This window comes from Peromyscus maniculatus, chromosome 12 (assembly GCF_049852395.1).
Source record: "Peromyscus maniculatus bairdii isolate BWxNUB_F1_BW_parent chromosome 12, HU_Pman_BW_mat_3.1, whole genome shotgun sequence".
NCBI classification, from domain to species: domain Eukaryota; kingdom Metazoa; phylum Chordata; class Mammalia; order Rodentia; family Cricetidae; genus Peromyscus; species Peromyscus maniculatus.
The window spans coordinates 5,443,436-5,454,882 of record NC_134863.1 but is presented as its reverse complement, the minus strand read 5'-3'; the positions used below and the strand labels follow the sequence as shown (position 1 = coordinate 5,454,882).

At 63.8% G+C, this 11,447-nt stretch overlaps 2 protein-coding genes across 7 annotated transcripts; both read left to right on the top strand.

Moving 5' to 3' along the window:
* The first annotated feature begins 707 nt into the window (after positions 1-707).
* On the top strand, positions 708-9,072 carry Septin5 (septin 5). Of its 6 annotated transcripts, none has more exons than XM_076548513.1 (12): positions 715-864; positions 1,017-1,344; positions 5,290-5,386; positions 5,474-5,560; positions 5,774-5,897; positions 6,110-6,244; positions 6,357-6,474; positions 6,577-6,678; positions 7,364-7,460; positions 7,590-7,725; positions 7,878-7,980; positions 8,101-9,072. In XM_076548513.1, the coding sequence occupies exons 3-12, from the start codon at positions 5,377-5,379 to the stop codon at positions 8,155-8,157; spliced, it is 969 nt and encodes a 322-aa protein (XP_076404628.1). In that variant the 5' UTR covers positions 715-864; positions 1,017-1,344; positions 5,290-5,376; the 3' UTR covers positions 8,158-9,072. The 6 variants fall into 6 exon arrangements, with proteins under 6 accessions (XP_076404629.1, XP_076404628.1, XP_076404626.1 ...); XM_076548511.1 differs by having other exon boundaries at positions 733-864; positions 1,017-1,027; XM_076548514.1 differs by lacking the exon at positions 1,017-1,344 and having other exon boundaries at positions 708-864.
* Gp1bb (glycoprotein Ib platelet subunit beta) lies at positions 9,072-10,474 on the top strand. Its single transcript, XM_006994460.4, has 2 exons — positions 9,072-9,299; positions 9,725-10,474. The coding sequence occupies exons 1-2, from the start codon at positions 9,095-9,097 to the stop codon at positions 10,333-10,335; spliced, it is 816 nt and encodes a 271-aa protein (XP_006994522.2). The 5' UTR covers positions 9,072-9,094; the 3' UTR covers positions 10,336-10,474.
* Positions 10,475-11,447: the final 973 nt, after the last annotated feature.

Genomic DNA, 11,447 nt, shown 5'->3' with positions numbered 1-11,447 from the left:
GGTGCCCCTCAGCTCCCCAGTTGCCAGGGTGATGGAGAGCACACATCACAGCCTGTGAGTCTACGGAACACCAGGGGCCAGAGCTAGAGCTAGAAGGGGTAAGGTGGCCTTCAGATTGTGCCCGTCTGGCCCCACACCTCAAGTACTCCCGTTTTGCAGGCCAGGAAAAGAGGCCATGCAACCACGCCCCGGCATGTGCTTTGCATCTTGCCCAAGTGTGTGTGCTTCTAGAGTAGGGTGCCCAGCAGGACTGTAGGAGGAGAGCTGGGTATTAGATTCTGCCCAACCATCAGTACCAGGAGCAGGGCTCCCAGGCCTGCCCCTCCCAAGTGCATCTCAACGGGGTGAAGAGGGGTACCTATAAGCCCTGAACTCATGCATCAGCTGCGTGAAGCTGACAGCACAGTCCTGGGACGGGCCTTATGGAATGGCCACAGTGATGGAAGGTCAGAGGCCCAGGATATGGGTTCCAGCGACAGCCCAGGGAGCGCAGAGTCCAGGCCTGGGCTGATGACAGGAAGGGGAGGGGGCGTTCCGGACTAGGCCGTGGGAATAGCCGGGCTGCTCCAGCCCAAAGAACCAAAGGCCTGGGGGGCAGGGGGGGGGGGGACCACAGCGGGACGCCTCAGTCCCCGCCCCCACCGGCCGCTCCGGGTCGCGCGTGGGCGCGGCGGGCGCCGATTGGCTGGCGGGCGCGCGGGCGGGGCGGGTGGTGGCGGCGCGGAGGGGCGGGTCACCCCGCAGCCGGCCTCGGCCTCCACCGCTGGTCGCCGCGCCCCGCCCGCGCGCCCGCCGCCGCACATCCCCCGCCGGCGGCCACCATGAGCACAGGACTGCGGTACAAGAGCAAGCTGGCGACCCCAGGTGAGCCCGGCGCCTGTCCGCGTGCCCGCGCGCGCCTTTGTCCCCGCCGCCCGCCCGCCCGCCTCTCACCGTCTGTCTCCGTCTCTCCCCTGCCCGCCGGCCCGGACCCGCCCGGACCCGCCCCGCCCCGGACCGCGACCCCGACCACGCAGAGGACAAACAGGTACCGGCGCCGCGCCGCTCGGCCGGTGGTGAGACCCGACCGGCTGTCACCCATTGTGGCACCGATGCTGGTGGCGCCCAGGCGTGACCCCGCCCCCGCCGGCCGTCACCCAGCCCAGTGGCGATAATCGATTATCTGTAGGGGCAGCGCCGCCGCTCCTGGGGCTACGGAGGGGAAGAGTGGGCACCGCGCCTGGTTCCCTGACCTGCGTAGCAGGGGCCTAGGCATCGCCCCGGGGTTGAGGGCCTCTGTCTTCTGGTCCAGGGCCAGCATCTCCTTCCTAACCTAACCAGAAGGCCACGTGCTGGGGGTCCAGGGTGAGGCTGTAGTTATGACAGGCCAGGAACAGGGGAGGGGGGGTCCTCCAGTCCCCCGAGCAGCATCTTGGGGGCTTCTGCTTACCCCACTTCATGCCCATGCACCTTCGCGCTTCTCTCTCCCACACATTAATTCATGCTCACCAGTCCTCGGCAGGGCCTCTTCCGAGACCTGGAACTTTCACCGCTCCCTATCTGAGTCATCCCAGTGCCCAGCACTGGTCCTCCAACCCTTGGGTATAGCCAGGCTGTGGCCTTCCAAAGGGCTAGCCTGATCCCCGCCCCTACAAGAGTGCGGGGCGACTGAGAAGCCGGCCTGGGTACCCTGTGAGAACCCAAAGGAGCCCAGGGTTGTGAAAGCTGAGTGGTGTGGAAGTGGGCGACCCTGTCCTCGGCGGCTGGAGCGAGGCCCTGCTTGAAGGAGGGAGTGGGGGGGGGGGAAAGGCCCAGTTCTGACAGCCGAAGACCTGGGCAGGCTTGACTGGGGATGGAGGTTCACACCCAGCGTTGATGCCGGGTGGACCCCAGAGTGCTAGACCGGCGTGAAGTGGGCAAAGCAAGGGCAGCCGGCAGATGGGGTGAGCTGGAGCCCCCTGGTAGGGACATGCCCCGCCCAAGACTGGTGAGGCTTATCGGGAGGGGCTCCCCCAGGAGCCTTCCTAGAGAACTGCCTCCCCATCCTCATCAGCAGGCCAGACAAAGCCTGCTGGGGACACTGTTGCCTGGCTATTGTGTAAGGGAGAGGGAAAGAGCCAGAGGCTGGGGAGGCAGGGACCCAGGCTTCTTCTCCAAGGCCTCCGGAAGGTCCTCCAAGTCACCTGCCTTGGGTACCCGCTGCTGGGCACCATTCTCCTGTCCGTCGCTGCCAGGATGGCGACCCCCCCCCCTTCCTGCTGAATTGTGAGCCCTTCATGCCTCCATCCGCCCATCTTCTGAGGTCAGTGAGGAGCCAGCCTCACACCATCCCTTAGCCTCAGGCCCAAAGGAAGAGATCACTGGGGCACTGGGTCGTGGCAGATGGAGGGAGCCCCGCCCCGGAAGAGTGCCAGAGTTCAGGTGCTGGCCCCCGTGGGCCTGGGGGAGCAGCGCACAGTGCCTTCAGGGCTCCCTGTGGTGTGTGAGACAGGGCTTAACCAGGTCTCCTGCTTACTCTACACTGGGGGGGGGGGTGTCAGCGCAGTAGTCTGGGGAAGGAGGTTGTCTGCCCCTTCCCCTCACACCCCTTCTCGGGCAGCGATGAGACCTCTTTCAGCTGAGCCTGCTCAGAATTCTGAGGATGGAGAAGCCTCAAGCGTCTCATTCGCACGAAGAGGTGGGCACAGCTGTGGCATATGGCGTCATCTCCCTGAGGAGTATTTGTTGGGCCTCGGGGACTAGAAAAAGGGTTGTGCAGAGCACCCCCTTCCTTTAGGGCTTCCCCACGAGACACGCAGGCTGTGACGGCCAGAGTGGGTGATACTCGGACAGGTTGTGAATGGGGAGCAAGACTCAGGCTGTTGGACCTGAACTTCACCAGAGCGTGAACCTTCCCCATGGACAAGTGGAGGGGTAGCATGAGCCCAGCCAGCTCTGCTCAGCATCAGGGTGTGGTCTTCCAGAGATGCCCTAGGCTGGAGATACCACCTATCCGGGTGGATGCCGGGCTGAGAGCTGTGTGTGTGATGTGTGTGAGATGCTGTGCCCCAGCAGTGGGGGAGGGGAGGCGGGTGGACTCAGCCTGGAGGCTGCCTGCAGGTCAGCCAGGAGCCAGGAGCCTCTTTCTGGGAGCCAGAACTGGGAGGCTGCTCCTCAGCCCTGGGATGAATGGTTCTCCTGTTTGTGCTGTGGGCCCACCCTCCTCCCCAGGTGCCAGCCACCCTCAGGCCCCACAGCAAGACCCAGGGTGGAGGCCCCTCCAAGAAGCCAAGGGGGAGAGCCTTCCTGGAGGAGGGGTGGTTCCCGCGTGGGGGAGAGAGGTCTCCCGGTCCTTCGGCCTCTGGGACAGTGGCTCCTCTAGTTTCTTGCCGCCTGGGGATGGTGTGCTCTGATTCTGGTGGGGCTGAAAGGATTAAGGAAAGGCTGGTGACTTCCCAGTTCATCAGCATCCTATGGTTCCAGGGACGTGTGGTACCTCAAGTATTGGCATGTTGTGGGCAGAGTTTGCCTAGCTGCAGCCTGACCAAGGCTTCCAAGCTAGGAAGGCAGGGGGCCATCTGAGCTCTGACCACTGCACCGCCCTTGCACCCTTTTGTTTGTTTGTTTTTTGAGACAGAGTCTCACTATGTAGCTCTGGCTGTGCTGGAACTCACTCTGTAGACCAGGCTGGCCTCGAACTCACAGAGATACACACCTGTCTCTCCTCCCCAGGGCTGGGGTTAAAGGCCAGTGCCACTCTGCCTGGCCTCCCCCACTATGAACCTGTGCTAAGCAGGGGGGAGAGCGAGATCCGGGACAGGTCCTGGCAGGACTCAGTAAGGAAAAGGTGCGCCCTGTCCTCCGCGCATATGAAGATGCCACGCGGGAAGAGAATGACCCCAGTCACAGGCACAGGCACACGCGGGTGTTAGGGAAGAGTGAGCCCTCAGGGAGTGGGGAGTGGTGTGTCGGTGGGTAGTCTGGTGGCCATGGCACGGTTGGGGGGTGGGGGTGAGTTTCGGATGAAGTGCGAGGACAGCAAGGTGTTGGCTGGGGCCGCTTCCCGCGCCGGTGCGCGTGGGTCCGGAGCGTTCTGCAGCGCCCTCTGGTGGGCGGCAGCCGCGCGGCGTCCGGGAGGCAGGTCCGCGACCGCAGCCACCTCGCCGCCCGCCTGCGGACGGTCTGGACCCGACCTCGGGTGCCACGGCTGCGCTCCGGGTCCACGCGGCGCCCCCGCCCGCGCGCCTCTGCTGGGCCCTGCCCTCCGCAGCCGTTTGCTCGAGGCTCCGCCTGCGGCCCAATTTCCAGGCGACCGTTTCCCGGCGACGGCGGGCGGGGCGGTCCCCGCCACCGCTGCCGGGAGTCCGCGAAGCCCCGCCTCGGGCTCCAGTGCGCGAGCCGCTGCTGAGCCTCGACGCGGCCACGGTTCGCGGCCCCACCGCGCAGAGGCAGGGGAATGGCTCGCCCGGCTTCTGAGGTCGGCGGCCTACCAGGTAGGCGCTGCTCCCTCTTCCGGCCCCTGTTCTCGAGTCTTCAAAACCCGAGGCAGAAGAGGGCTTGAGAGCAAATTTGCCCAGCGCAAGTCGCTCGAGATCGCTGGCCCCGCCTGGCCCGACCCCGGGGTAGGGTCGGAACACGGCCGGCAGGGCCCGCGGGGTCGCCACGATGGACTCACTGGCAGCACCCCAGGACCGCCTGGTGGAGCAGCTGCTGTCGCCGCGCACCCAGGCCCAGAGGCGGCTCAAGGTGTGTGTGTGGTTGTGTGTGTGGTTGTGGAGCCAGGGTGGAATGTGGGTCATGTGTGCGCGTGTGCTCGGCCAGGACCCTCTGGCTCCCAGAGAAGCTGGCAGGGGCTCCCGGGGCAGATGTCCACTAGGGGTGGGTGCAGGCAGCGCAGACCCTGCGGCGGCGGGGGAGGCTCGGTACTGCAGTCTATAAATAGCCCCCGCTCGGATGCTTGCTTCGGGAACCACCACCCCCAAGCTTGGATCTGGGCCAGACGAGCCGCCCACCCCGGATACTCTGGGGATGAGTTTGTGCTGAGGTCCTTGAATGTTTCTGAGGGGGGGTCTCCGTACTGATTCCCACCATCCACCTGGGGGGACACCTCTGCTGAGGCTGGGTCGGGGTGCCTTATCCTGCCACCCCCTCACCTACCTCGTCCTTCCGGCCTTTGCTCTACATCCCTCATCCCATCTTTGCTGATGAAATGCCCCTTGCCAGGGGCTGCGCTATCTGCTCACCCGAGCCACATGAGAGACAGGGCCTCGGGCTGCCCCCCAACACCGAGGATATGCCCCTGACCTGCCCCAACTCCACCCCTGCCCTCAGGACATCGACAAGCAGTACGTCGGCTTCGCCACTCTGCCCAACCAAGTGCACCGAAAGTCGGTGAAGAAGGGCTTCGACTTCACCCTCATGGTGGCTGGTGAGTGGTCAGACGTGTGGGTGGAGCGTCTGCGGCCGGGGGTCAGCCCAGATCTAACCCAGCTCTCTCCCGGTTCCTCATGGCCAGGTGAGTCTGGCCTGGGGAAGTCCACTCTTGTCCACAGCCTCTTTCTGACCGACCTATACAAGGACCGGAAGCTGCTGAGTGCCGAGGGTGAGTAGCGGGCACACAGGTCCTCACCAGTTCACTCGCCCCTGCCCTGAGAGACCTCAGAGGGCGCCCTGCCACTCGCTGGAGGCTTGGGCCCCTATCTGGGGGGTGAGGAGGAGTCAGGATGAGACTGGGGCCCAGGCACCAGGGTGGGTGAGGGTACCCGGAGTGAAGGTGGAGGATGGCCTGCAGATCCTGCCTCTCCTTCTCCTGCAGAACGCATCAACCAGACAGTGGAGATCCTGAAACACACCGTGGACATCGAGGAGAAGGGGGTCAAGTTGAAGCTCACTATTGTGGACACACCCGGCTTTGGGGACGCTGTGAACAATTCTGAGTGGTGAGGAGCAGGTTCCCGGCCCGAGGGTCGCCGCCCGGCCCCGCCCACTGCCCCGCCCCACCGCCCCGCCCACTGCCCGCCGCCCCGCCCCCGGGCCGCCCACTGCCCCGCCGCCCCGCCCACTGCCCCGCCCCTGGTCCGCCGCCCCGCCCCACCCCACCCCACCGCCCCGCGGCCGCTCCAGGGCCGGCTTCACTCTCCTCCACCTGCAGCTGGAAGCCCATCACCGACTACGTGGACCAGCAGTTTGAGCAGTACTTCCGCGATGAAAGTGGCCTCAACCGGAAGAACATCCAAGACAACCGGGTGCACTGCTGCCTGTACTTCATCTCCCCCTTTGGACACGGGTGCGTGGCAGCCCCGAAGCCCGGCTCAGGGCGGGTGTCCCTGTCAGGGCACCCCCACCCCCACACTCCCACCCCCCACCCCAACAACGCCGTCCCCACCCTGCCTCTGCAGACTGCGGCCAGTGGATGTGGGTTTCATGAAGGCGCTGCATGAGAAGGTGAACATCGTCCCGCTCATCGCCAAGGCCGACTGCCTGGTCCCCAGTGAGATCCGGAAGCTGAAGGATAGGGTGAGTCTTCTATAGCTGAGGGGTGGGGGAGTGGGGTGGTGGGGCAAACCCTCCGGGGGAGCTGGCCAGGGCTGAGTCTAAGCTCTGGCCTCACTGCTGCAGATACGGGAGGAGATTGACAAGTTTGGGATCCATGTGTACCAGTTTCCAGAATGTGACTCAGATGAAGATGAAGACTTCAAGCAACAGGACCGCGAACTGAAGGTGAGCGCGTAGCCGGCAGCGGGGAGGGCAAAACGTTGGAGGCCCCCCGGCCCCCGGGGAGGGCTAAGCACCCAGGCCCAAGGAGATCAAGGCAGGAATCATCTGTTCCCAGAGGAGCGGGACTACGCCCCCTGTCACAGGGCCGCAGGGTCACCTGTGTCCCTGTCTAGTCTGTGGTGGATCGTTTGGACCTCCCCTGGGTGCTTACTGGAGCACTTACTGGAGCCATTCTGGCCTGCTTTCCAAGAATCAGCACAGTGGCTGTGTAGAGTCCTAGTTCCCAAGATTCTGAGCTCCGGAGGGCGGAGGGCGCTGGCTTTGAATACCCCGGAGGCTAGAATGACGATGACAGAAAGCCAGGAACTAGGGGGCCGCTGGGCCCGGAGCGGTGGGCAGGGCCACCCACCAGTAAGCTTGGGCTTGGCTCTGCCTTGAAAAATGGAGGAAACTCCAGGAAGCATGCGGAGCCAGAGAAGCTGTGCACAGCCTGGCAGAAGCCCCAGGGCTTTGAGCTGTGCAGAGGTTGTGGCTTTAGTGGGTAACAGAGGCACCACCAGAAGAGGGGCCGTGCGGGTTGGGATGGAGATGGTGGCCGCGCTGGATCGGCCACGCCCCCTCAGCCTCCGAGCCACGCCTCTTACAACGCCGGGCTGGCCTGGGCTGGGTCCTTGCTCCCCTTCCCTAGGAAAGCGCGCCCTTCGCTGTGATCGGCAGCAACACTGTGGTGGAGGCCAAGGGGCAGCGAGTCCGGGGACGGCTGTACCCCTGGGGGATCGTGGAAGGTGAGTTGAGGCAGGGAGCACTGGGTGCGGAGGAGGAGGAAGAGGAGGAGGAGGAGGAGGAGGAGGAGGAGGAGGAGGAGGAGGCTCCCCGAGGCTGAGGCCTGCCCACCGACCGCTCCTGCCCCACAGTGGAGAATCAAGCTCACTGCGATTTTGTGAAGCTTCGAAACATGCTAATCCGAACTCACATGCATGACCTCAAGGATGTGACGTGCGATGTGCACTACGAGAACTACCGTGCCCACTGCATCCAGCAGATGACCAGGTGGGCTACCCTACCGGAGATGACCTGCCCACCCTGGCCCAGGCCCTGGCGCCACGGAAGACCCAATCCCCAAATCATCCCAGCGTCTTGACCCTGGCATCCCCCATCCTCCTGACCCGAACCTCCCAACAGCTCAGCTCTCTCTTTCACAGCAAACTCACACAGGACAGCCGTATGGAGAGCCCCATCCCTATCCTCCCGCTGCCCACCCCGGACGCGGAGACGGAGAAGCTCATCAGGATGAAGGATGAAGAGGTGGGTGGACGTAGAGAGGGAGGCCATGACTGCCGGGTGAAAGGGTCGGAAGGAGAAGCAGAGGGCGGGGCTAGACCTCCGGTCTTCTCTCACTCGGACTTGGGTCGTCCCACCCCCCAGCTAAGGCGCATGCAGGAGATGTTGCAGAAGATGAAGCAGCAAATGCAAGACCAGTGACATCCAGCCCCAGTCCGACATCGCCAAGGATAGACGGCCGGTTTCCGGGCTGGCCCCTCCACCCCTGGATCCCAGGCTGTCCTGGATTCAACTCTGGGTTCATCTGGATCTCAGACGGCCTGGACCTAACCCTAATCCAAAGTGGCTTTGACCAGACTGTTCAGGCCTGGAGCCACAGAGCCACAGCCCCCAGATGACCCTAATTTATTCTCAGCATCCACCCTTCCCGGTCATTCGTATCTGCTTCTGAGTGGTCTGAACCACGGCCCCTCCCCCAACTTCCTGCCGCCCCGGCCCCCACCTCCCGCCTGTCTTAAGGGAACAAGTTGTGCATAATCTCCAAGATCTCTCTTCCTAAAAGATCACTGCCCCAGCGGCCAATAAACCAGGGTAGAGGAGGGACATGGACGCAGGATCTCGGGCCTATTAACCACGCTAGTACTGCAGAACGGAGTCAGGAGGCCCCCTCTGCGAGTTCCAGTGGGCTAGGAAGCATTTGCTAATGTCCTACTGTGTGCGGAAGTAGGCCGGATCCCCCTCACTCCTTAACCACGCTCTGTTCGGGACCAGAGCACACGGGTTTGGAGGCTGAGGCCTTTAGGAAGACCCCAGACCTAGCAGCGTCTAGGAGGAAGGCGAGGACGCGCGATGCGCTAGACCGCTCACGCCCCCTTCCTGGGTCGACCTGACGGACTCCGGGGGCGGCTGGAACGGGGTCCCCCATGCCTAGACTACTTTCACCTACCTATAGGTCAAGGTCTTCTCCCAGCAGCTCTGTTGCTCTGGGATTCCAGCCCTCGGCCTCCTCCATCTCTCCACCCGCATGTCCCCTCCCACACACCCCATTCTCTGTTTTGTTCAGTTGTGAATGCCGCGTCCTGTCCTGGTGGCAGGAGAACAAAGTTGGTGAACGTCGCAGCGAGTGTCCGAGTGTTCCATGAGGCCCAGGGAGCGGGCGGGGGCGGAAGCCCGGGATGCCTGCGGGGCCCTGGCGATAGTACCCTATCTGTCACCGCAACACCCTTGCGCGCCGGCTCAGAGTTATTTTTGGCCAGGCGGCAGAACTGTGGTCTGTTGCTGCAGTCTCGGGCCATCGCCACTCCAGAAAGAATTGGGCTGCCATCCTTTCGCCATGGGCTCCCGTGAGTTCTGGGGTCGGGTCTGCCGCTTCCTGGACAGAGCCACGCCAGGTGTTCTGGTTTGGGCAGCAATGGGCAAAGGCTTGGGTCAGACTTGGAGGGAAACACTAGCCAGCGTGCAGGGTGGCCGGGGTGGAGGCGCCTGCGGACTCGCGGGACGCTGGCCTTAGGAACTGGCGGGAAGCCGGGCGGTGGTGGCGCACGCCTTTAATCCCAGCACTCGGGAGGCAGAGCCAGGCGGATCTCTGTGAGTTCGAGGCCAGCCTGGGCTACCAAGTGAGCTCCAGGAAAGGCGCAAAGCTACGCAGAGAAACCCTGTCTCGAAAATCCAAAAAAAAAAAAAAAAAAAAAAAAAAAAAAGGAACTGGCGGGAGCCGCGCTGGCGCTCCCGGTGATGCTCGCGGCTCACGCCGGCGCTTCTCTTCCAGGGCCGCGCGGGGCGCTGAGCCTGCTGCTTCTGCTGCTAGCGCGGCCCAGCCTCCCAGCCGCAGGCTGCCCCGCGCCGTGCAGCTGCGCAGGGACGCTCGTGGACTGTGGGCGCCGCGGACTGACCTGGGCCTCGCTGCCCGCTGCCTTCCCTCCCGACACCACCGAACTGGTGCTGACCGGCAACAACTTGACCGCCCTGCCGCCCGGGCTTCTGGATGCGCTCCCTGCGCTGCGCGCAGTGCACCTGGGTGCCAACCCCTGGCGCTGCGACTGCCGCTTACTGCCGCTGCGCGCCTGGCTGGCCGGCCGCCCCGAACGCGCGCCCTACCGCGACCTGCGCTGCGTCGCGCCTCCGGCGCTGCGCGGCCGCTTGCTGCCCTACGTGGCAGAGGAAGAGCTGCGGGCAGCGTGCGCGCCCGGCCTGCTCTGCTGGGGGGCTCTGGTGGCGCAGGTCGCGCTGCTGGTCCTCGGGCTGCTACACGCGCTGCTGCTGGCGCTCCTACTGGGTCGCCTGCGGAGGCTGCGTGCGCGCGCGCGTGCCCACGCCTCCCGCGAGTTATCGCTCACAACCCCGCTGGTGGCCGAGCCGGCCGGAGCCGTTGCATCCTAAGAAAGGACAGGCGCAGACCTGCAAACTTTACGGGTCCCTGCTGGAGCACCCTCTCCTTCACCTGGATCTGCCTCGGCCTCTGCCCTTCCCCAATCTTCCAGATCCAAGCTCGGCAGGCCTAAATCCACGTGGGGCCAAACTGCCGCCGGCACTACCAGAGTGAAACAACCCTGAGCCTTCAGCGCCTGGGGAGGTGGAGCGGCCCAGCTCGACACTGAGCAGTCTCCCCTGCCAGACTCCACACTGAATAAACCTTTCTCCTCCTCATCTGGCGGTTTCTGTACCATCTGACCTTGCCAAATTCCAGAAAGGGCCTGGGGGAGGTTGTTCAAGGGGACATTTTCACGCACTGCCAAACTGCCTTAGGGCAAACAGGAGTCGGTGGTTAAAATTCCCTCTACCCAGCTGTCTTGGAGGTCGTTCACAGTGAGGATGCCAGGGACAGAGAGGTCCCTCTGGCGCTGAGGAAGCTGGAGACAGTATGGGCAGGCAGCTTGGTCCGGGGGAGTGGCTCTTGTGGGAAGCCAGGGCCATGAGAACCTTTGAAGGACAGCTCAGGAATTGAGGTGTTCCTGGTCAGTGGACGCCTCTGTGTGGACAGCTATCAGAGCACCAGAGACAGACGGAGGCTGAGGTGACTTGAAGACAGGTGACTGTGGACTGTGGTCCACTAGCACTCCATGGGTCCATCCCAGTGGGGAACTGGACTCTGGAAGAGGAGGCAAGGCTAGGTTACAGAGACATGATACAAGCAAGGGTCATTAACGAGTCTCTGAAATATGGCCTGGAGTGAGCCAGGCCTCCTCCCACACCCCTGGGCCCCCCAAGTGTTCCCATCCTCCATCACCAACCCACAGCAGCCTCGGCCCTCCCGACAGGACAGGACTCCCTTACAGCGCACATTACCTGCCCCTGCCTCCTTGACTGCCCAGCTGCAGCACGCCTGCCTGCCTCCTGCCCTTTACACATGCTATTCCTAGCCTGGCCCATGGCTCCCTTCCCTTTACAGCTCACTTTCTGTCTCTCCAGCAAGTCTCCTTCACTGCTCAGGACAACAAGGAGCAGCACTCCATTTCCCGTGTTCCCGTTCTGGAGCAGAGAACTGGGTAATT